The sequence below is a fragment of the Salmo salar genome, chromosome ssa22 (assembly GCF_905237065.1).
Source record: "Salmo salar chromosome ssa22, Ssal_v3.1, whole genome shotgun sequence".
Classification (NCBI taxonomy): domain Eukaryota; kingdom Metazoa; phylum Chordata; class Actinopteri; order Salmoniformes; family Salmonidae; genus Salmo; species Salmo salar.
The window spans coordinates 6598157-6623796 of record NC_059463.1 but is presented as its reverse complement, the minus strand read 5'-3'; the positions used below and the strand labels follow the sequence as shown (position 1 = coordinate 6623796).

At 41.9% G+C, this 25640-nt stretch overlaps 2 protein-coding genes across 2 annotated transcripts in view; one reads left to right on the top strand and one right to left on the bottom strand.

Moving 5' to 3' along the window:
• Positions 1 to 395: 395 nt before the first annotated feature.
• LOC106582683 (protein kish-B) lies at positions 396 to 7756 on the bottom strand. The gene is made up of 4 exons (XM_014165978.2): positions 7494 to 7756; positions 2435 to 2571; positions 1638 to 1769; positions 396 to 1309 (listed from the first exon to the last, which is right to left on the bottom strand). The coding sequence occupies exons 2-4, from the start codon at positions 2442 to 2444 to the stop codon at positions 1227 to 1229; spliced, it is 225 nt and encodes a 74-aa protein (XP_014021453.1). The 5' UTR covers positions 2445 to 2571; positions 7494 to 7756; the 3' UTR covers positions 396 to 1226.
• p38a (mitogen activated protein kinase p38a) overlaps positions 7600 to 25640 on the top strand; it is a 37956-nt gene continuing 19915 nt past the window's right edge. Inside the window, 3 exon segments of the mRNA NM_001123698.1 lie at positions 7600 to 7907; positions 20652 to 20781; positions 24698 to 24756. Coding sequence (NP_001117170.1) covers positions 7789 to 7907; positions 20652 to 20781; positions 24698 to 24756 — 308 coding nt within the window. The 5' untranslated portion in view covers positions 7600 to 7788.

The following is a 25640-nucleotide window of genomic DNA, read 5'->3' as shown; positions in this document are numbered from 1 at the left end:
AGAGGTTCTCATTGCATCTTTCACTAAAATGTAACATACTGCACTGTTAAGTTGTTTTAAGTATTTTTTTAAAATTTCTTTTCCCCAGAGATGTACAAGCGCTATTGTCACACAATATACAACGGGCCAGTCACAAAGCACTGGTGCAGAAATTTGTAGTGGTTTTTCCAGATATGGAAATCATACATAAATTACAGAGCAAAAAAAAAAAGAACAGAGGTTGAAAGAAAATAAGAAGTTAAGCTGGCCACCAAGACATTTCTCCTATATTAGTTTTGTTTTTCAAAATTTGGCAAGGAACCAAGAGTTTCACCTGAACATGTGACCTTATAGCTTTTAACTATGGCCCAGAGTTATTCCTGGTTGTTGAAAAATAATAGTGACGATAATCATGACAACGTACAACCATTTTAATGTTAAAAAATTCCTTTGAATAAACAAAGAGATATTTAGACTTAACAACAATACAGCTTTTTCAAATCTTATTATAATGACTTTCCCCCCCTAAATATATACAACCGAAGTCTGACTACACAGGAATTAATATTTTCCACATTATTTTAGGCTATTCCTTTATACCAGTCCTTTCCCCAGAATAAACCATTGAGAATGGTAATTAGGTGATAATAAAAAAAAAAAAACTATTTCTGCTAACAACAATATTAAATAAAGACCCTACTCAACACACGAGCGTGCTGAGTACATCAGCATGCTGACACTACTTAGCATGCTGACACTACTTAGCATGCTGACATCTCTATCACTGTGATCCCTAATCCATTCCAGGTGGACCACATTTTTGTTTCAGCCCAGCACTAACACACTCAACTAATCAATGGCTTGGTGACTGGTTGAGCAATTGAACAGTAGAATCAGAATGTGTTAGTGTTGAGCTAGAACAAAAATGTGCACCTCAAGAATAGAAACACTGTTCTATAATATCTGTACAGGTAAGTCAGGGTAAACTGGATGACAGTTGTGTCGTGCAGGGATGGATGATGTCAGGTTTAGAAGAGTGCAGTGAGCTACAGGGATCTTATTTACCTAATGTGGGGCACTATTGGCTTATCCTTAACAGGTCCTGGGTGAATAAATTGGAGTCTTGGGCACACATTGTCCAAACAGTGTCCATGGGTGGCAAACCAGCGCAGCCCAATCCAGCCCAGCCAAGCCTGGCCATGTCCGGTCCACTCCAGTCCAGTCTGGTCCATCCCAGCCTGACACTGTCACTTTAAGGAGACCAGGTACAATGCCATCGTCAGACAGGTTATCGCCACAGCATGGTGGAGTCTAGTCCCAATCACTGCAGCTGAGAGACGAAAGAGAGAGGGAGGGAGAGAGCGAAAGAGACCAAGGAAGACAGAAGGGGGAGAGAGAATGGGGGTGCAAGAGAGAGAGAGAGATGGGAGGGATACAGATAGGGGAGGGATGGACAGATAGAGGGGGAAATAGAATGGGGGAATGAGGGAGAAAAAGTCAGTAGATCAGAAGTAGGAGTAAGTGGACCTCTCTGCTTCAGACTATGATGAAACTGTAGCATGGCTTTTTGGCTGTAGTTAGAAACACAAACCCAGTATTTATATCCCATTCTTCTATTACATAGATGGAAATTAGTGCTTGATTGACTGATGGCTTACCTTTATAGAACACCCCCCACACACCCTTCTTTTCTGAGAGTAGCCAGCTGTTGAGGCGAGGCACCTTCTTGAGGTATGCACATGTACAGATGAACAGAATCCCAAATACAACAATCCCATCCAACGAGTACACTGAGGAGAGGAGAAAAAAACACATCATTTGGTCTGAAGATGACACCTGGAGATATGGATGGTGGTTCAATTTTCGAAGATGAACTACCATTGGCTTGGATAGTTAAATATTGTATTGACAACAAAAGATTGGCAGACTGTATCTTGTTGTAGCAAGCACACAATCACTTTTTGATGTCTACAGGTAAAATACCATTGCCAGTTAAACCAGTTTGACAGCTAGGCTACACTTAATACCCGTGTGATTAGTTTGCTAGATACCTAGCTATGTCAACATCAATTACAAAAGCAGGGTTGCATAGATGCCAGTAATAGCTAGGTGATTTATAAACTTCCCACCAAACATGTCACAACATAGATAGCTAGCTAGCTACCAGATGGACGTATTAGGTTGCAAATTGACGATGGACTTTTCAGTTCATAAATCAAAACGTTAGCAAATTGATGTTGGCTAGCTACAGTACGGTCTGTAGCCATGTCTACAGAAACATATGGTAGCTAGCTAGCAAAGTAGCTGGCACAATGCTAATTAATCGAATCACAAAGGGATAGCTAGCTAGCTTGCTAAAGCTACGGTATATCGCTAACGTCTGCTTCTTTACTTTGAAATCAGTGCATCTCCTGTAAGATGACCTATAAAACGACACACGTCACATTAAACTTACCATTTGTCATGTTTGCAGTTTGCTGTTGTCCAAGACTGTGTTGAAGTCTCAGTTATTTTCAAAGGTCCATGTTGTTGTCAAATGTTGTCCTCCTTCCCTGTGTTAGTCAGCAGCCAGCATGACCAATCGAGCGACAACTAATGGATGGAAAACAAACGACATATCCGGGTTCATCAGAACAGAGCAATGGAACTCAGGTATTGTGAGTAACAAAGCCAAACCAAAGATGGTTTAGAAACTCTGTGGACAAACTGTGTTAGTACTGTATTTTTCTTAAATGTTTAAATGTTTGTATTTTTAATCTACGGTCTCCTCCACATTAAAGGGACAATTCACACCAAAATCAAAGTTGGTCAGGTGATCTTTGTCCCAGCCAATTGTGTATCAAGGAGAGATACAGTATATTGAAAAATATTGGAGGGTTATGGAGCTTCACAGTGGAGTGTCTGTAAGAACACTAGGATCTCAGTTTTCAGTTGACTATCTACTGTTGCACCCATAAAAATCTGTCCGTTTAAGCTAGAGATATCTGTTTTGTTGCATGGGCTGCGTCTCAATCCACTTACTCAGCCTATATCAGCCTTCCACATATGTGGTGGATGGTTTGGCCTACTAATTAATATGACCACTCTATGGAAAGATGAGACTCTCACAAAGCCCAGTAGGACTCATATGAAGGTAACCTGTGTGGCTCAGTTGGTAGAGCATGGTGTTTGCGACGCCAGGGTTGTGGGTTCGATTCCTGCGGGGGACCAGTACGGAAGAAGAAAAAAAATGTATGAAATGTATGCATTCACTACTGTAAGTCGCTCTGGATAAGAGCGTCTGCTAAATGACTAACATGTAAACCTGGTACCGGTTTAATGAATGGAAGTATGGAGGTTAAATATCTGTTCAAAAATCTTTCTTATATCTCCTAGATATAGGACAGACACTTCCAAACCTTATTCCTTATGATACATCTTTTCCCCATATCTTAGTTTAGTAGAACCCATAAAGATGCATGGATGGATTGATGATTTTTAAGCAATAATGCATCCAGGTGAAACAGGGGATGAACATCAGAAGGTAAGGACTAGGAACTATATAACACATTCAACATGTTCAAACACTACATGCTTCCAGTCTATCAGGTTGCCAGACTGATTAAAAGTAGTGATGTGCAGTTCGCAAACGATTTATTATTTTTGAACTACTCTTTCTACTCGCTCGAGAGTCGTGATGTGTTTTTCCGAGTGACTTGTTATTTTTTGTCGTTAGTTTGACCTTGTGACTGCGATGAATTCTACAGCAGGATTGATATGCGCTCCCCCGGCTCAGGATACGGCACTTGCTCGACCAACTGTGCGCACAGAAAAATAGATCATGCTGCAGGCAACGTAGAGAAGAAAAATACATGTTTAGAACTGATAATTGATCGCATGGTGCAATAATTGATTATTATCGATGGACACAGCTTTGTAGAACCGAAAAACGGCCTACACAGCTCAACTCGAACTCTAGTACGAATCATTTGGGGGGCAGCAGTTTGCAAATAATATTGCACTAATCTCCCTGGTGGCAGTCAAGCAATTGCATTCCGCCAAGTCGTTCACAGTCTAGTCCGGTTGTGGCCATTGACCTTGTTTGAAACGTATCAATAAATAATCTTATTTGTAGGCTATGCCTAGAGATCAGACATGTACATTGTTTGAAGCACACTTTTATAATTCTCATTCACAAATGACAGCTCCAAGAAGCCCCCTATGGCGAACAAGAGGCTTGTAGAGTTCTTTCAAGTTTTTTGTTCATCGTTCGCCGGTTGGGGGTCCTGCGTGCTCTGGGCATTATTTAATCAAATTAAAGAAATGAGTCGAACGTTTTTTTTTGTTGACTGAACGAGTTGAAAAGATCTGAGTCGGTAAAAAGAGCAAACTTCCCATCACTAATTGGAAGCATGTGAGCCTAATTAAGGTGTGTTGGGGGAGAGGACGTTAGCCTCGTACGAACCATCCTGATCTCACAAGCTCAAATTCTGTTTTGCTCTATCCGTGTAGCGAAATGGAATGTGAGCTAGCGAGATCAGGATAGTTTGTATGAGGCTAGGACATACATCCCCTGTAGAAACCTGGAAATGGGGGTGATTGGTGGAAATGTCAGTCAGGAAATGTCTGGAGGATTTTCTACATACTGTATATAAAGCTAAACAAATAGGGTGTAATGAGTGTCTTTGATATAAATGTATAACATACGTATGCTAATCGTTAGCTGTAACCTAATTAAACTAACAGCTAGGCCTATGATTACTGCAAGTACAAATGTATGCAACAGGCTTGTCCAGATGGCAATTCAAAATATTGGGTAAACATCAAGATAGTAAGGCCATCATAAGACTGTGATATATTAAATAAGCCCAGCGGGTCAATCACTATTGCATACATCATTTTTTTCAACATTTCAACACAGAGTTTCTAAACCTGTCTTTGATTTCAACATGTAGCTTACAGTAAAAGGCAAAGGATATTAGGAATTACAACATATTTCAGTGGGATTTCCCCATCGCCAAACTCAAATCACGCGAGATGTGTGAATAGGGACGGGTAGCACTTCAGGGTCTTATTAAAACCGATTATGTTGCGAAACGTTTCTTAAACGGAAGCAACCTGAACAAAACGGGTAGGGCCCTACCTGAGTTTGTTCAATAGAAAAACTTTTTTTTAAATTCAACTGTTTGGACTAATGATTACACCCAGTTCACGTTCCCTCTCAACACAGTCAAGGGGCGCGTTTGAGTGGCTAAAGCAACCGAAAGTAGACAAATGTGAGAAGTAAAGTTGGGGAGTTACAGCTGTGGCAGCCGAAAGTCAGACACTAATGTGGTTTTTCAACATGGCAGTGTTGCAATTATTTATAAAAGTGTTTTACATTGTACAGTCAATTAGTGAGAGAGAAACCCAAATATCACCGTTATTTGTATATATCCACTGTTCGACATGAACGGCAACAACGTTGGTTAATTAGAGCTTCCCATAGTGCAGTGATGGCTGCAGGATGAAGTTGGTGAATAGCATAGAGATAGATAGAGGACTTATCTTTATATTTGTATATATATACTGCTCAAGAAAATAAAGGGAACACTAAAATAACACATCCTACATCTGAATGAAAGAAATAATCTTATTAAATACTTTTTTCTTTACATAGTTGAATGTGCTGACAACAAAATCACACAAAAATAATCAATGGAAATCCAATTTATCAACCCATGGAGGTCTGGATTTGGAGTCACACTCAAACTTAAAGTGGAAAACCACACTACAGGCTGATCCAACTTTGATGTAATGTCCTTAAAACAAGTCAAAATGAGGCTCAGTAGTGTGTGTGGCCTCCACGTGCCTGTATGACCTCCCTACAACGCCTGGGCATGCTCCTGATGAGGTGGCGGATGGTCTCCTGAGGGATCTCCTCCCAGACCTGGACTAAAGCATCCGCCAACTCCTGTACAGTCTGTGGTGCAACGTGGCGTTGGTGGATGGAGCGAGACATGATGTCCCAGATGTGCTCAATTGGATTCAGGTCTGGGGAACGGGCGGGCCAGTCCATAGCATCAATGCCTTCCTCTTGCAGGAACTGCTGACACACTCCAGCCACATGGGGTTTAGCATTGTCTTGCATTAGGAGGAACCCAGGGCCAACCGCACCAGCATATGGTCTCACAAGGGGTCTGAGGATCTCATCTCGGTACCTAATGGCAGTCAGGCTACCTCTGGTGAGCATATGGAGGGCTGTGCGGCCCCCCAAAGAAATGCCACCCCACACCATGACTGACCCACCGCCAAACTGGTCATGCTGGAGGATGTTGCAGGCAGCAGAACGTTCTCCACGGCGTCTCCAGACTGTCACGTCTGTCACATGTGCTCAGTGTGAACCTGCTTTCATCTGTGAAGAGCACAGGGCGCCAGTGGCGAATTTGCCAATCTTGGTGTTCTCTGGCAAATGCCAAACGTACTGCACGGTGTTGGGCTGTAAGCACAACCCCCACCTGTGGACGTCGGGCCCTCATACCACCCTCATGGAGTCTGTTTCTGACCGTTTGAGCAGACACATGCAAATTTGTGGCCTGCTGGAGGTCATTTTGCAGAGCTCTGGCAGTCCTCCTCCTGCTCCTCCTTGCACAAAGGCGGAGGTAGCGGTCCTGCTGCTGGGTTGTTGCCCTCCTACGGCCTCCTCCACGTCTCCTGATGTACTGGCCTGTCTCCTGGTAGCGCCTCCATGCTCTGGACACTACGCTGACAGACACAGCAAACCTTCTTGCCACAGCTCGCATTGATGTGCCATCCTGGATGAGCTGCACTACCTGAGACACTTGTGTGGGTTGTAGACTCCGTCTCATGCTACCACTAGAGTGAAAGCACCGCCAGCATTCAAAAGTGACCAAAACATCAGCCAGGAAGCATAGGAACTGAGAAGTGGTCTGTGGTCACCACCTGCAGAACCACTCCTTTATTGGGGGTGTCTTGCTAATTGCCTATAATTTCCACCTGTTGTCTATTCCATTTGCACAACAGCATGTGAAATGTATTGTCAATCAGTGTTGCTTCCTAAGTGGACAGTTTGATTTCACAGAAGTGTGATTGACTTGGAGTTACATTGTGTTGTTTAAGTGTTCCCTTAATTTTTTTGAGCAGTATATATACTTTTTGTATATATACTTGTATATATACTTTTTGTATATATACTTTAAAATGGCAGAAGCATGGTGGAAGCCCTCAATGTAGGCCTTCATTGTAAATACGAATTTGCTCCGACTTGCCTAGTTAAATAAAGGTTCAATAAAACAAAAATGGGGCTGACAATTCTAAAACGTCCCTTTGGCAACTAGAGCACTCTATTATTCTCTATGGTGAAGAGCGACTGCAAAAACTTGCAGTTGACTGCAGTCAAAACGTCATGACTTTTGATCGCATGATTTTTGTGAAGTTCATGTTGTCCACATGTAGGCACAAATCGGACAATTTTTAACCACATAATGCAATGCATTTTGAAAGTCGACTTGACAAAAGTGATCCGCTGAACGTACCCATGAACAGGATCGGAATCTGCAGAGAGGAGAAATCAATCATAGCTCACTGTGTTTCGGGCTCTGCTGTTCAGTCATAGCTCACTGTGTTCCACCTCTGTTGTTCTCATGTAGTGCACGGGATAAAGTTTGCATGGTCCGGAATGCGCGAGACCAAATTCGTCTATTGGTTGGGTCAACAATAGTTATCGTTGTATTGAGTTTTAGGCACCACCAGCATCACTAGTACCACTAGTACCACGCAAACGAGGAAACCGAAGTTACGACGGGCTTGTTTGTCTGCATTCTGCAGGGAATGTCTCACAAGGAGAGACCCACTTTCTACCGACAGGAGCTCAACAAGACGATATGGGAGGTCCCGGAGCGGTACCAGACCCTGTCCCCGGTCGGCTCGGGAGCCTACGGATCCGTCTGGTAGGTACCTTTCCAGTAAATCAACAATATCTACGAGAACTAGAGCCTGCTTAGTAAACGCTGCTCCGTCCTACAAAAGATATCCATCCATATTACAAGGATCTAAACTAGAGCTACTGTAGAGTTACCCGGTTCATAGGCGCTAAATGCTTTAGCCCCTATTGACGGTATAATTATTCTGACGGAGGTTTGCTTTCCCTTGCGGTACGGTTTTGGAGACATAAGGAACACCATTTTCATATCAGAAAAAAGGTTCAATTACTACACACGCCTTTTAGGGGCGTAAGTAAGATTTTGTTGGGGGCTCCCACCTTGTAGCGAAACATTTTGTGCACCCCCTTGTCAGCAGAGAGAAATTGAAGTTTTAAAGTCAATTTCCTGCAATTCTACACATTTTGCCAAAGGCGTAGAGAAGATTTTACAGTTTTAAAACAAGTTTTCTGCTATTGTACACATTTTGTCATTTGGGCAGAGAGAAAATATATACATTTTATAACATATTTCATGCAATTATACTAATTCTGCCATGGGGCAGAGAACAAAATTGCAATATGTAACGTTTTGGGAGACCTGACCAAATTTACATAGAAATATGAGCTATAGATCTGTCATTTACATTGAAAGCAAGTCTAAGAAGTGGTAGATCAGTTCTATGTGTGCTATTTCTAAGTTTCCCTTAAGTTTTGTTTTTGCGTCTTTTACTTTTGATTTTGTACACCAGTTTCAAAAAGCTGAAAATACTATATTTTTGGTTATGGAAAATATATTTCGGAGCGATTTAAATGGTACAGTGATTCTCGACATATCAAACCAAATGTTATTTGTCACGTGCCGAATACAACAGGTGTAGCTGACAGTTAAATGCTTACTTACAAGCCCTTAACCAACAATGCAGTTTTAAGAAAAATACAAAAATAAATAAATAAATAAAAGTAACAAATAATTAAAGAGCAGCAGTAGAATAACAATAGCGAGGCTATATACAGGGGGTACCGTTACAGAGCCAATGTGCGGGGGCACCGGTTAGTCGAGGTAATTGAGGTAATATATACATGTAGGTAGAATTATAAAAGTGACTTATGCATAGATAATGACAGAGTGTAGCAGCAGCATAAAAGAGATGGAGGGGGTAGCCATTTGATTAGATGTTAAGTAGTCTTTATGGTTTGGGGCTAGAAGCTGTTTAGAAGCCTCTTGGACTTAGACTTGGCACTCTGGTACTGCTTGCTGTGTGGTAGCAGAGAGAACAGTCTATGACTAGGGTGGCTGGAGTCCTTGACAATTTTTAGGGCCTTCCTCTGACACCGCCTGGTATAGAGGTCCTGGATGGCAGGATGCTTGGCCCTGGTGATGTACTGGGCCGTACGCACTACCCTCTGTAGTGCCTTGCTGTCGGAGGCCGAGCAGTTGCCATACAAGGCGGTGATGCACCAGTCAGGATGCTCTAGATGGTTCAGCTGTAGAACCTTTTGAGGATCTGAGGACCCATGCCAAATCTTTTAAGTCTCCTGAGGGGGAATGGGTTTTGTCGTGCCCTCTTCACGTCTGTCTTGTTGTGCTTGGACCATGTTAGTTTGTTGATGTGGATACTCAACCTGCGCTCAACCTGCTCCACTACAGCCCCGTCGATGAGAATGGGGGCTTGTTTTGCTTGTTTTGTCACATAAACTGGAATTAGGCAAACTATTAGAATTTAAACAACCAGGAAATGGTGGGGCGATTTCTGCATATTGCACCTATAAAGCCAATTTCCTGCAATTCTACATATTTTACCATGACTTACAGTGCCTTGCAAAAGTATTCATCCCTCTTGGTGTTTTTCCTATTTTGTTGCATTACAACCTCTAATTTAAATTTATTTTTATTTGGATTTCATGTAATGGACATACACAAGAGTCCAAATTAGTGAAGTGAAATGAAAAAAATAACACGGTACACAGCGTTGTACGAGATCTTCAGGTTCTTGGCAATTTCTCACATGGAATAGCCTTCATTTCTCAGAACAAGAATAGACTGACAAGTTTCAGAAGAAAGGTCTTTGTTTCTGGCCATTTTGAGCCTGTAATCGAACCCACAAATGCTGATGCTCCAGATACTCAACTAGTCTAAAGAATGCCAGTTTTATTGCTTCTTTAATCAGGACAACAGTTTTCAGCTGTGCTAACATAATTGCAAAAGGGTTTTCTAATGATCAATTAGCATTTTAGAATGATAAACACAACGTGCCATTGGAACACAGGAGTGATGGTTGCTGATAATGGGCCTCTGTATGCCTAAATAGATATTCCATAAACAAATCTGCCGTTTCCAGCTACAATAGTAATTTACAACATTAACAATGTGCACACTGTATTTCTGATCTATTTGATGTTATTTTAATGGACCAAAAAAAAAGCTTTTCTTTCAAAAACAAGTGACCCCAAACTTTTGAATGGTAGTGTGTGAACAGTCCTCGCCAAAAGTTATGATAATGACACAATATTAATTTCCACAAAGTTTGCTGCTTCAGTGCCTTTAGATATTTTTGTCAGATGTTACTCTGTAATACTGAAGTATAGTTACAAGCATTTCATAAGTGTCAAAGGCTTTTATTGACAATTACATGAAGTTGATGCAAAGAGTCAATATTTTCAGTGTTGACCCTTCTTTTTCAAGACCTCTGCAATCCGCACTGGCATGCTGTCAATTAACTTCTGGGCCACATCCTGACTGATGGCAGCCCATTCTTGCATAATCAATGCTTGGAGTTTGTCAGAATTTGTGGGGTTTTGTTTGTCCACCCGCCTCTTGAGGATTGACGACAAGTTCTCAATGGGATTTAGGTCTGGGGACTATCCTGGCCATGGACCCAAAATATCGGCGTTTTGTTCCCTGAGCCACTTAGTTATCACTTTTGCCTTATGGCAAGGTGCTCCATGGTGCTGGAAAAGGCATTGTTCGTCACCAAACTGTTCCTGGATGGTTGGGTTGTGTTGGTACCATTCCTTATTCATGGCTGTGTTCTTAGGCAGAATTGTGAGTGAGCCCACTCCCTTGGCTGAGAAGCAACCCACACATGAAGGGTCTCAGGATGCTTTAGTGTTGACATGACACGGGACTGATGGTAGCGCTCACCTTGTCTTCTCCGGACAAGCTATTTTCCGGATGCCCCAAACAATCAGAAAGGGGATTCATCAGAGAAAATGACTTTACCCCAGTCCTCAGTAGTCCAATCCCTGTACTTTTTTGCAGAATATCAGTCTGTCCCTGATGTTTTTCCTGGAGAGAAGTGGCTTCTTTGCTGCCGTTCTTGACACCTCCAAAAGTCTTCACCTCACTGTGCGTGCAGATGCACTCACACCTGCCTGCTGCCAGATACACTTCTCCTTAATGCAACCGCCGTGTCAGATTTTAAAATAGCTTTACGGCGAAAGCACATTTTTCAATATACTGAGTACAGAGCTCAGCCATCAAAGCAAGCTATACAGTTACCCGCCAAGTTCTGGAGTCAACTAAACTCAGAATTAGTATTATAAATCTTCCCTTACCTTTGCTGATCTTCGTCAGAATGCACTCCCAGGACTCCCACAAGAAATGTTCTTTTTGTTTGAAAAACTCCATATTTATGTTCAAATACCTCCGTTTTGTTCGCGCGTTCAGATCACTAATCCAAAGTCATAACGCGCGAGCACAAAACCAGAGACGAAAAGTCACGTCAAACGATGTTTACAATCAATCCTTAGGGTCTTTTTAACATAAAACTTCGATAATATTCCAACCGGACAATAGCGTATTCATTACAGAGGAAAAAGAAGGAGCGGCGCGCCAGCGTGGCCGCGCAGTAAACATCTCACTGGTCCCAGGAAGTCCACTGATTGACTGAGCTCCTATTCTCTGCCCAGTAACAGTAGAAGCATGAAACAAGTTTCTAAGGACTGTTGACAGCCAATGGAAGCCTTAGGAAGTGCAAAATGACCCCACAGACACTGTAGTTTGAATAGGGATTAAATAGAAAAACTACAAGTCACTTCTTGGTTGGATTTTTTCTTAGGTTTTTGCCTGCCATATGAGTTCTGTTATACTCACAGACATCATTCAAACAGTTTTAGAAACTTCAGAGTGTTTTCTATCCAAATCTACTAATGATATGCATATCCTACCTTCTGGGCCCGAGAAGCAGGCAGTTTAATTTGGGCACGTATTCATCTGAATTTCTGAATACTGCCACCTGTCACCAAGAAGTTAATGCAGCTGGTGGCCATACCAGATACTGACTGTTACTTTTGATTTTGGGACACGTTATTCCATTTTTTTTAGTTGCATGTCTGTGGAACTTGTTCAGTTTATGTCTCAGTTGTTGAATCTTGTTATGTAAATACAAATATTTACACATGTTAAGTTTGGTGAAAATTAAACTCAGTTGACAGGGAGAGGATGTTTTTTTTTGTTGCTGAGTTTACATACATGCATGCATGCATACATGCACAGTACCAGTCAAAAGTTTGGACACACCTACTCATTCAAGTGTTTTTCTTTATTTTGACTGTAATCTGCATTTGTAGAATGATAGTGAAGACATCAACTATTAAATAACACATATGGAGTCATGTAGTAACAAAGAGTTAAACAAATCCAAAAATATATTTTATACTTGAGATTCTTCAAAGTAGCCACCCTTTGCCTTGATGACAGCTTGGCACACTCTTGTTGGAGCTAGAAACACAAGCATTTCGCTACACCCGCGATGCACATGTTTAGCAGATGTTATGTGACAAATAAAATCGTTTTTTTAATTAACTATTGCAGAGTGTAGCAATCTGCAATGTTTCAAATCACAAAATCAGGCCAGGGGTACTTTGTTTCTCAGCATTTTACAATAGCTGCCTACAAAGTGTCGGTCAGTGTAAAAATTAGGTTACTGTAACCAGATCGCTGTGCTACGCACTCTTCTGAGTGGCTCGGGTCTGACTGTCTTTCAAACATCAGATTTATCTTTGTTTTTGTGCAGATAGAAAAAAAAGTGCCTCCCGGGATGGTTTTCCTGGTGAACAACATCCTGTATACAAAAATAGATTTGCTAGCTTTTTCATTTATGAGAATTTAACAATCTAGACGAAAGACTTCAGTCGCCTATTCACTACTGCCTCTCAAGTAAACAAAAAGGCACCATTGAAATTGTTTTTGAGGAAGTGTTTATGGTGCAGATTGATATTGATGTTTATGCAGAAGCCTACTTATCAGTGGGGACGCAGTGCCCCAGTGCTGTCAGTGAGCATTGTCTTCCAACAGGTGGTGTCACTCCTACACGATGCTTGTCCCTACCCTAAACTCTATCCCTAACCATAACCCTTACCTTAATCATTTTACATTTCAACTTCAGTGGGGTGACGTCAGAGTTGGATGTTCCAAGGATCCCAGATAGCAAGGAACCTCAACTGACTGCAGGTTGAATCGTCGCGCTATGACAATGGTTACGCACAGAAGGCTTGCCGACGCTACCAACAGCACATAAACAACAACGCTAATGCATCATCTGTCAGTTGTAGAAACCCTACTGTGTATGGTTCTTGTGCCTATTCCGAATCGAAATGTGGCATAATGTGACGTCTTTGGCATGCATGATCATGATTAGGCTACTGAATGAAAAACATTTTATGCATGATGATAACAATGTAGGCTAGGCATACGGGGTGGGTATTCGATTTGCCCCACATGATGTTGCTTGAACTTGGCTAAATCATTATGCTTACATCTGAATGTAATCAGGAAGTGACTGAAACTGTACGGAAGTTTCTAGTTACATCACCTTGTGCCCAATAGCCCCTTGCTCCCTTTACATTCCTGCATGTTCTAGTAGCGCACTCTAAGCCAGGCCAGCAGGCAGTGTGACGGATAGAAAGTCACGTGGTTGCCGGGCAGAAAGCGGCCCCACCTCCCCAGTCAGTAGAGTAGTGAGCGTTCTATTCTATAGGCATCTGCTGCCCTGCCGGCGATGAGTCTGGAATGATGTCATCTTTTCCCATTGTGTGTGTGTGTACACTGAGTCATCGCTGCGAGATTAGGTAGCCTAGTATCTTCAGCTCCGTTTCGGTTGACTCATCTTGCTGTAGTCTCCTCAAGGTCCCTTTGAGAAGAAGACTTCATTATAATGTAATTATAACACAGCCGCTCCTGTCCTGTGAGAGTAGTTATTCTTCTGGACATGTTAAGTGTGTGTCTCACTGTTAAGTTGTTTTGTACAGTAGCAGCTGTTGATGCATCATTTTGCTTTCGGTTGGAAAGTGATGAATTGATCCTTTTGTCACAAGATGGCCATGCTAGAAAGGACAAAGGTGACAATGGCAATATCATCAGCAGTGGTGGAAAAAGTACCCAATTGTCATGAGTAAAAGTAAAGATACCTTTTTAATAGAATATTACTCAAGTAAAAGTGGAAGTCACCCAGTAAAATACTACTTGAGTAAAAGTCTAAAAGTATAAATAATTTCAAATTCCTTATATTAAGCAAACCAGACGGCATCATTGTTTTAGAGGTTTTTTTTACGGATAGCAAGGGTCACACTCCAACACTCAGACATAATTTACAATTGAAGAATTTGTGTTTAGTGAGTCTGCCAGATCAGCGGCAATAGGGATGACCAGGGTTGTTCTCTTGATAAGTACATGATTTTAACAATTTTCCTTTCCTGCTAGCCATTCAAAATGTAATGTGTACTTTTGGGTGTCAGGGGAAATCGTGTAAAAAGTACCTTATTTTCTTTAGGAATGTAGTAAAGTAAAAGTTACCCCAAAAAACGACTTAAGTAATACTTTAAAGTGTTTTTACTTAAGTACTTTATACCACTGATCATCAGAAAGTGAGCAAAAATATATGAGCTATTTGTACTTCAATTTGCGTTTAGGGTTAGTGGTAAGGGTAGCGGTAAGGGTTAATGTTAAGTTAGGGTCAGCGGTTGAAAGCTCTGAACTTCTGTCTCTGTATTATAGCCAAATATTGATGAGCCGCTGCGTCTCACTCTGGTCTCCTGGACAGTGCAGTTGCAGTAAATTGTGGGACACTGCAGTAGGCTAAATTAGACTGATAGTGCTGGCAGGCATGAGCTAAAACGTTGTCATAGGACTACACTGCTCAGTGCTCTCAGAGTATACTCTATAGGCCTAAGTACTGTACCTTCCTGGGCGGTGCAGTGAAACATACTTTGAGAGTGCGTTGACATTGTTGAGAGAGAAGCAACGTTGAGAGAGAGAGCGGCAGTGCAGTACTGTATAATGGGAGAGTAGTGGGGTATTAATAGACTAGATATGTGCCTGAAATGGCACTATAGATAGTGCACTACTTTTGACCAGAGTCATATGGTCAAGTAGTGCGCTATGCAGTCAGTCAGTCGGTTGCCCGGCCAGTCAGTCAGACAGTTGTTCAGGGAAGTCAGTCAGTCAGTGGCTGCGTTCTAGGTTTTATTTTCTGCAGTCCAGCTACTCAGATGATCAGATCTCACATCGCCTGGAGAAATGTCTAACATATCATGTTAAAGTGGTCCCTGATACGGCGAATGGATCTTATCATATGCCCAGCAGGACTGCAAAGAAAGACAAGCTGGTATGCCAACCTTTCAGCCAGTCGGTCAGAGTTAATGTATGTATTTGTTCCTGCCACCAGGCTGTCCCTCCCTCCCAGTCCTCAGTGTGAACTCTGCCTGATAAAGGAATGTAAAGTACCATGTTAGGGATTCTAGATTCTACCCCATCTGTCATTCCAAGCCTTTTTGAGAAAACCACTCCCATCACAGCCCTCACTCTATTCCTGCTCTGTTGTTAGAATTGGTTCTTAGAATGTGGAAAACACCCAGGAGTTCCATGCTAAGAGTGTTTATGCAAAGAGTGTTCAGAGTTATTAATAATATATATTGGTAAGACTTTAAGACATTTAAAGGGGGGTTGTAAATGTTTTATTAAAGGTAGTTCATAGACGGTTAATAATTAGTAAAATATGAAGTTTATAAAAAATGTGTAAACAGATATTGCCTCGGCCTCATTAGAGCAGTTTGCTTTAGGTGTTGGTACAGTGGGGAGTGCTATGGTATGCAGTGCCCTCAGAGCCAGCCGCTAACCCAAACTTACACAAACACAAATGCATTTATAATACATAACAAAACAATGGTACTAAGATGACCACGGAAAAGTTTGCCTTCATTGACAAGACCATATGTAGATGTGGTAACAAGTTTACTCTCAGAGTGGAAACCAGCTTCTATACGTATCTGACTTCGTAGGAACTTGCTTCCTTATTCCTTGGTAAACTTTAGGGTAAACTTTACACGTAGTAGTTTATCAGGATCCCCATTAACTACTGCACATGCAGCAGCTACTCTTCTTATGGTCCACATAAAACGTACACATACATTACAAAGTACAGAACAGTAATAGACAAGAACAACATAAGATAATAATACATGAAATAATAATACAATTTTAAAAAGTGTATATATAGAAGACACCAAGACACCAAGAGACAACAAAAATAATATTTACACACTTCATATATACAGTACCAGTCAAGTTTGGACACACCTACTCATTCAAGGGTTTTGATTTAACACTTTTCTGGTTACTACATGATTCCATATGTGTTATTTCATAGTGTTGATGTCTTCACTATTATTCTACAATGTAGAAAATAAAGAAAAACCCTTGAATGAGTAGGTGTGTCTAAACATTTGACTGGTACTGTACATATTCTTATATACAGTACAGTTAAATTAGGTCTTTAGAAAGAGGAGAGGCACTGTGATACAATATGTTTTTATTTGTTTTTTAAAGCTAAACTAGCTGTTTGCCTGAGTAACCACTGGTGTCAGAGCATTCCACGTTGACACGACTATATATAATGTGACGCATTAAATCTGTTTTTGGTTTGGTACTGTGAAGAAGCCCATAGTGGCGGGTCTGGTGGGGTATGTATGCCTGAATTGTATGCAAATAGACTATACAACTGGTTAGGCATTTTCAACACACAAATGTTTCTTAAAAAGACTAGAAGGCAAGTAGTCAATTTCTCCTCAACCGTGAAAGACTATCATGCATGTTGTTGATGTTCGTTCTGTGTGTGCAGTTAAGGGCAAGGCGTGCTGCTTTGTTTTGAACCAGCTGCGGCTTTCATAGCTCTTACTTTGCTGCACCTGATCATATTACCCGCCATTAATCAAGTTGGGATCAAAGCCTGAACAACTAGTACAGTTGTGTAAAAAAAAAACGCGTAACATAATTTTATAACAGACATGCCTCTCCCCATCTTCACAACAACTTTGTCAATATGACTTGACCATATTAGCTGAACAGCCAGTGTTACTCCTAGGAGTTCAGATTCTTCAACTTGCTCAATGGTCACACCTTTTATACACAACTCCAGTTGAGGTTTAGGTCTAAGAGAATGCTTTGAACCAAATATAATGCTTTTGGTTTTAGATGTATTTAAGGCCAGTATATTGTTCATTACCCATTCTAACACTGACTGTAACTCCTTGCTGAGAGTCTCAGGGAGCTCACTGGCTGTAAGTGCTGATGGGTAGTGTGCAATCATCAGCATACATAGTCATTTTAGCTTGTAAGACAAGTGGCAAATAACTTGTAAATATAGAGAAGAGTAGAGCATATATAGAGAAGAGAAGAGCAACTGCCCTGGGGAATACCGCACTGTACATTTCTGATGTTAGAGAAGCTTCCATTGAAGAATACTCTGAGTTCAATTGGATAAATAACTCTCCAACCATGTGATGATGGGTGACGTAAAGCCATAACAAGTGTTTTTTTCAATAATAAGTGATGATCAATAGCATCAAAAGCTGCACTGAAATCTAACAATACAGCTCCAACTATCATCTGATTATCCATTTATTTTAGCCAATCATCAGTCATCTAAGTCAGTGCAGTACAAGTTGAGTGCCCTTCCCTATATGCATGCTGAAAGTCAGTAAGTAACTTGTTCTTTAAAAAATGCCATTGTATTTGTTTCAAACACAATTCTCTCAATCAGTTTACTAAGAACAGTCAGCTTTACTGTGCTGTCATTTGTTTTACACTTTGGATGGTGTATCAATACACCCAGTCACTACAAAGATACAGGCACCCTTCCTAACTCAGTTGCTGGAGAGGAAGGACACCACTGAAGGGTTTCACCATGAGGCCAATGGTGTCTTTTAAAACAGTTACAGAGTTTAATGGCTGTCATAGGTGATAACCTGAGGATGGATCAACAACTTTGTAGTTACTCCACAATACTAACCTAAATGACTGAGTGAAAAGAAGGAAGCATGTACAGAATAAGAATGTTCCAAAACATGCATCCTGTTTGCAATAAGGCACTAAAGTAGTACTGCAAAAAATGTGGTATATAACAAAACAAAACAAAAAAACCAAATACAAAGCTATTTGTTTGGGGCAAATCCAACACATCACTGAGTACCACTCTTCATATTTTTAAGAATGGTGGTGGCTGCATCATGTTATGGGTATGCTTGTCAGCGGCAAGGACTAAGGAGTTTTTTTTAGGATAAATAGAAAAGGAGTAGAGCTAAGCAAAGGCAAAATCCTAGAGGAAAACCTGGTTGTCTAATCCTTTTCAACAGACACTGGGAGACAAATTCACCTTTCAATAGGACAATAAGCTAAAACACAACACCTAATATACACTGGAGTTGCTTACCAAGATGACATTGAATGTTCCTGAGTGGCCTAGTTACAGTTTGGACTTAAATCTAGTTGAAAATCTATTGAGAGACTTGAAAATGGCTGTTTAGCAATGATAAACAACCAACTTGACAGAGCTTGGCAAATATTGTGAAACCCAGGTGGGCAAAGCTCTTTGCCTTATCCAGAAAGACGCACAGCTCTGATCACTGCCAAAGGTGATTCTGGCATGTATTGACTCAGTGTTGTGAATACTTATGTGAATGAGATATTTTAGTGTTTTTGTTCCCATTCTTAAAAAAGTATATAAATGTTCTTCCACTTTGACATTAAAAGTATTTTGTGTAGATCGCTGACAAAAAAAATGACTTTGTAACACAACAAAATGTGAAAAGTAAAGGGGTGTGAATACTTTGAAGGCACTGTATATACAGACCCTCATGGGCAAAATATTTCCCATAAGAAAAAAACACGAATGAATAGTGTTGCACGGTATACTGAAACTTTTGTACCTTTTCAATACCAGCACTTGAAACTGTTCGGTACTAGAATTTGTTACTTTCAGTAATTCTATCAAATGTGTCTGACGTCATCTACTGATTTGAGAGGATCAAGTCTGTCTATCAGCACAGCTGATGTCTCCTTTATAGCGTGAGCGCACCGTGCCTGCTACACTTACTCAATGCTAGCTCTAGCCTGTCCTGAGGAACCGCTTCACTCACTGGGGGTGTGTGCTGCAACATGTTAGCTCCCCCCTCATGCTGCACAGAAGTTAACACACTCGACTAATGCGACACAGCATGTAGAAATGTTGCAACTGTTAATTACTGTTCTCAAAACAATGTCCATTACTAGAACACTTTACAATGCAAGAAAATACAGGTAGCTTCCAGCTTTGTAGGATAACTTTCCTTGCTAGCTCACAGCTGAAGCTAACATCAATTCACTACCCTAGTACTTTGTTTGTCATAAAATGCAAACAATAATGCAAAATATCCTTATTTCAAAGCTGAGCGTCACCAAAAACCGTAGTCATTGCCAAAACTTTATTAATTCACTTCGTCTCCCTTGCATCAGTCACGTCTCTCTGTCCGTGTGTGTGAATGACATCATTAGGGCTGAGACAGCGTGCACTTTTATAAGAGATTGCTTCTTCTATGCAAATGTTGTTGATCAGTACAATAAAATAAGTCTCAAATGGAAGGGAAACAGATTTGTTTTTCATCTGTAGCCCCCTGAAATCAGCCAAAACAAGCTCCATACACCTCAATGCATGCACACACTCCTATTGAGTATGCATTCACCTCTATTGTAAATTGGCTTAGGCTACATCTTTATTTACCCAGTTTATCAACAGAGACTTACCATTTTAAGTAAATTATAACTTGTGTTTTTATGTAGATTGGTTAGAACAAAGTCAAATTGGTTGTATAATTGATTCATGAATGCACACAAGGGTGTCTCAGAAAAATTGACATCAAACATTTCAAATGTAATGATATATTGATCTCAAAGGATCTGTCTGGATCAAGTGCCATTTTGACTGTGACTTTGGCTAATACGCCTTCTTTTTTTGTTGCTGCGGTAACGTTCAGGTATCGCGATGGTACCGAGTATCGTGATACTAAGCCTGGTATCGGTATCGAAGTCAAATGATGCGCTGCGTCATTCGTGGGGGACGACATGTGTGCTGTTGCCTTGCTTCAGATTCGCCCTAACTGTGCTGTGTTACATGCTGCAGGAAGGGAGGGCTACAGCATTGATACGGAGCACTGCAAAATGCCCGAGGCTACAACGATCATGATGTTTAATAAAACACCTTTGTGTACAGCGCCTCTCCAGGTCCCAAGGACCACTTCACACAATATTACATTTAATAATTGTTTATTTCAATTTCTGGTTGAAAGTAGCATACAATCTAAATAAGAGAAATGTAGTGTTGAATTATTGATCTAACGTCATTACTGTGATAACAGGAATGTCATGTTATATCAGTAATATTATACATGTGATATGAATGTTAGAATTACCAAGGTGTAAGGTATCTCTTGGTGTGTGTGTGTGCTCTTTGACACTGCGCAGCTCGTCGTATGACGTGAAGTCGGGGCTGAAGATTGCGGTGAAGAAGCTGTCGAGACCGTTCCAGTCCATCATCCACGCTAAGAGGACCTACAGAGAACTACGACTCCTCAAACACATGAAACACGAGAATGTGAGTTAACCCCGTCCACACACACCTCCCGGAGCGTGTGAGTTAACCTTTCCTTGACCTTTTACTGATCTATCAGTCCAACTTTGCAAAAGTTACTGGATTTTTCACGAGTCCCAGTTTGAGCCCAGAGGATTCCCTCCCTGCTTATTCAAGTTTCAATAATCCTCCAACTGGGTTTTCTGAAAAATCTGGTGTGTGTGTGTGGGTGGGTGTGTGTGTGTGTGTGTGTTGCCGCCATCTGTCTCCACTCTGGGGCAAGCTGACCTGACCTCAGAGTGAGAGTTACTGACTGTGGTACTGTATCTGTGTGTTATGAAAGGCGATTGATTGCTATCGCTTAATCTAAAGAGCAGATGGAGTAGACGTGTGTGTGCGAAGGGAGTCAAGTGGACGAAGTATGTGTTTTATATGATCCTCCAGCTCCTGTTGTAACAGTGTACTGGAGCTTCTCTCTGAGTGATCAACAGGTCAGTGTCACATCCATAGAACAATATTCACTTGAACCGACAAAAGGCCCCTGGCCCTTTGGTCCATAACATTTAATATCAAGTCAAATTGTATTTGTCACATACACACATTTAGCAGATGTTATTGCGGGTGTAGCGAAATGCTTGTGTTCCTAGCTCCAACATTGCAGTAGTATCTAACAATTGACAACAATACACAAATGTAAACGAATGGAATTAAGAAATATATAAATATTAGGACGAGCAATGTCGGAGTGGCATTGACTAAATACAGTAGAGTAGATTACAGTAGATACTTCTTTACTTATCTCATATGTATGTAGACATTATTAAAGTGACTAGTGTTCCATTATTAAAGTGGCCAGTGATTCCAAGTCTATGTATATAGGGCAACAGCCTCTAAGGTGCAGGGTTGTGTAGCCAGGTGGTAGCCGGCTAGTGATGGCTATTTAACATTATGGCCTTAAGATAGAAGCTGTTTCTCGGTCCCAGCTTTGATCCACCTGTACTGACCTCGCCTTCTGGATGATAGCGGGGTGAACAGGCCGTGCCTCAGGTGGTTGATGACCTTGATGATCTTTTTGGCATTCCTGTGACATCGGGTGCTGATGACCTGAAGGGCAGGCAGTGTGTCCCCGGTGATGCGTTGGGCAGACCGTACCACCCTCTGGAGAGCCCTGCGGTTGCGGCCAGTGCTGTTGCTGTACTGGCGGTGATACTGCCCGACAGGATGCTCTCAATTGTGCATCTGTAAAAGTTTCTGAGGGTCATAGGGGCCAAGCTGAATTTCTGCAGCCTCCTGAGGTTGAAGAGGTACTGTTGCGCCGCCTTCGCCACATTGTCTGTGTGGGTAGACCATTTCAGATTGTTAGTGATGTGTCCGCCGAGGAACTTGAAGCTTTCCACCTTCTCTACTGCGGTCCCGTCGATGTGGACAGGAGCGTTCTCCCTCTGCTGTTTCCTGAAGTCCATGATCAGCTCCTTAGTTTTGTTGACGTTGAGAGAGAGGTTATTTTCCTGGTCCCACTCTGCCAGGGCCCTCACTTCCTCCCTGTAGGCTGTCTCGTCATTGTTGGTAATCAGGTCTACTACTGTTGTGTCGTCTGCAAACTTGATGATTGAGTTGGAGGCGTGCGTGGCCACGCAGTCATGGGTGAACAGGGAGTACAGGACGGAGCTGAGAACGCACCCTTGTGGGGCCCCTGTGTTGAGGATCAGCGAAGTGGAGGGGTTGTTTCCTACCTTCACCACCTGGGGAAGGCCCGTCAGGAAGTCCAGGACCCAGTTGCACAGAGCAAGGTTCAGACCCAGGGCCATGAGCTTAATGATGAGCTTGGAGGGTACTATGATATTAAATGCTGAGCTATACTCAATGAACAGCATTCTGACGTAGGTATTCCTCTTGTCCAGATGGTATAGGGCAGTGCGATGGCTTTTGTATCGTCTGTGGATCTATTGGGGTGGAAAGCAAATTGTAGTGGGTGTCGGGTAAGGTAGAGATGATATGATCTTTAACTAGCCTCTCAAAGCACTTCATGATGACAGAAGTGAGTGCTACAGGGCGATCGTCATTTAGTTCAGTTGGCCACCCACCAGAGTACCTTGACTTAAGTGGAAATGTTACAATATTCTAGTCGTTCTAATTCTATGGTCACATCCCCTCTCTAACATTGAGTCACTATAGGAGAGTTAAGTTGTAGGAAGTGAAGAAGCCCCTCACTGATTTCACTCTCACGGTGGTATGGTGCTGCAAACCCAACACTTCACCCTTACAACCACTGGTTACATCCGATATTATGCCTGTTATGCTTGTGGTGTGGAGGGGAAGTTAACGCTGCATAAACCAGTGGTGTAAACAACACTGCAGCAAATCTCTTCCTTCAGGGGTGTGGGGTTTCACTGAATGATTCAGTGGTGGTGAAGCTGAACACACTAGGTTAACTGCTGTGTGTCGTGGTCAAGTTGAAGATGATCGAGGGTTTGACCCAGAGTCTAACTTAAGAGTTACCATGCTGCTGCACCGAAAGCAAATACCACCAAACGGTGGTTGTGTGTGGCAAACGGTGGTTGTGTGTGGCAAACGGTGGTTGTGTGTGGCAAATGGCAATAAATTCATCTTAATCTGACAATGCTGACAGTGGTGATTGTGCATCAGGTCTTTTCAAAATCTAAATGTAATCTCTCTGTGACTTTAGGTAACTCTCAACTGCAGGCAACAGCAGGATACACCTGCCACAGAGAGTGTGTGGGTTTGAGTTGTTAAAATGTCTCTTGAGTTCAGGTAACAGTTAGCGCTTAGCAGCAGGTAAGGAAGCAGTAGAGTAGATACATGTGTCAGTTTGATCACAGCTCTTGAGTCTTGACCCACTTATTCTCTGAGTGAATTTCCCCGCTGTTGCCTGGTTACACTGCAGGCTATGTTTTTTGGAAAGCCTGACTCAGCCAATCACTTTTTGTTTTGGCTAGAGTCCACCAATCGCAGAGGGCTCTGCCCTGCGGGTGGACAGTGTCGAGTCGTGGTGTTATGACACCCACCTACATCAGTCAGTTTCTCTAGAGGGGGGCACACTGGGTCTGGCACCGATGTCTGCTTCCTCCCTCTGTCCACTCTCCTCAACTCCTCTCTAGCCACCCACACAGTGCCTGCATGCTAGCTCTTCTTTCTCTATGCCTCTTTCCCTCTCATTCACTCTCCCTCTCGGTCACACTGGCTCTAGTTCTCTCTCCCTATCGTTCAATCTCCCTCTCTCTCCCTCCCTCTCGTTCTCTCTCCTTTTCCCTCTCATTCCCTTGTTCTCTCTTCCTCTTGTTTTCTCCCTCTGCCAATCTCTCTCCCTCTGGCTCTCTCTTTCTGTTTCTTGTATTCTGCATGATTTCCTGTAAAGAGCTCAGTCATCACTTTCTCCTGTGTTAACAGCAACACAAGACACACACACACACACACACACAAACTATGAGTGCATTAGCCTGTGTCACAGAGCCCTGACTGTCACTGCGTACTGTCTGTCCTGTGTTGAGCAGAACAGTGGTTTAGGCTCTGTTCCAAAGCTTTAGAACGACCTGCCATGACTGCATCCAAAAATCCATAAACTTTGTTTGATGAAACATGATGTTGTTGGTTGTCAAAGCGACCTTTATCTGATGGTTATTAAACACAGTAAAAGACCATGTCAAGGACAACGGGCGGTAGCACAGTCTCACACTAAGAAGTCTCTACTTTTCTTTGCACAAAGACAAATGCATAAACCATTCTCCTCTGTTTGTGCACTCTGCACATTGCCTCAATCACCCTGAGTGATTTTAGCAGTTGGAAGAAGACCACATGTTGTGTTTGTTATTGTTTTGTCTGTAGTGTGAGCTTTTTTTGTAGTATGAGTTATGTTTGCAATGTGAGTTGTGTCTGTTGTATTTAGAATGTTGTCTAACCTTTGCCATCCTCTTTCTGTCAGGTGATTGGCCTGTTGGATGTGTTTACGCCCGCTACCAGCCTAGAGGAGTTCAACGATGTGTGAGTAACATCTTTCTTGTTCTCTCTCTCGCTCGCCATTTCTAAACCCTTCGCTCTGGCATTTCTAATAGCTGTTGTATAGGAGTTCAAGTTGCCTAGCAGAACACATGCAAATGTATATGTTATGGGGGGGGGGGGAATCGATACGGTAGACTTGGGCAGTTCCTGATTTTCATATTGTTGTACTGTCCTTCTCTCATACCGAGATTTGTGGTATTACCAGCATAGCACACTAAAGTGGGCACTAAAAACACAATAAAAGCCCATTGGGCCTCCGTTACCGGAATGCTAACAAAATTAGCACATACTAATAACGAAATCGCATAGACAGCGAAAACTGACAAACCTATTGCAAATCCAGCTCATAAAGTTATACAAGCATAGCTACAAGCGAAAGTGAACGAGATAAATTGTGAAAATGAACAAAGTTGTGATGCATGCTTTTTCTGAAGGAAGAGCAGCATGTGTACATGGAGCAGATGGGAGAAGAACTGAGGGGGAAAAAAACGCTAGTAGGAAGCACAGGGAAAAAAATAACTCATCCAGAGCTCTTTGTCTTCCGGCAGGAAGCCGTTATAAGATATCTGATGGCAAACATTTAGTTGTGAATTGCGTACAAGTATAACTTTATCACCTCATGCACGCCACACAGAGAGACTCTCCAATAGACATAGAACGCTATGGACTCAGCAGCTCGCTTTCTCCCGTTGTGCTATTTACGAACAAGCACAGTGACTGGCTCAACTGTTTTGTTGATCTACCGTAAAGCTTAATCATTTCAAATAATGTGACCGGTGAAATGAAGAACACAATCTGCTTTATCTCCTAAGGTGTTGCACAAGTTGACTGCAAGGTAATAACTTAAGTAGCTACAAATATTCAAA

Bases quoted from the DNA above. Each gene is read 5' to 3' on its own strand.
- LOC106582683 (XM_014165978.2), bottom strand. The intron at 1,310-1,637 runs GTAAGCCATCAG...TTCGTCTCTCAG, and splicing joins GTGGGGGGTGTTCTATAAAG to CTGCAGTGATTGGGACTAGA.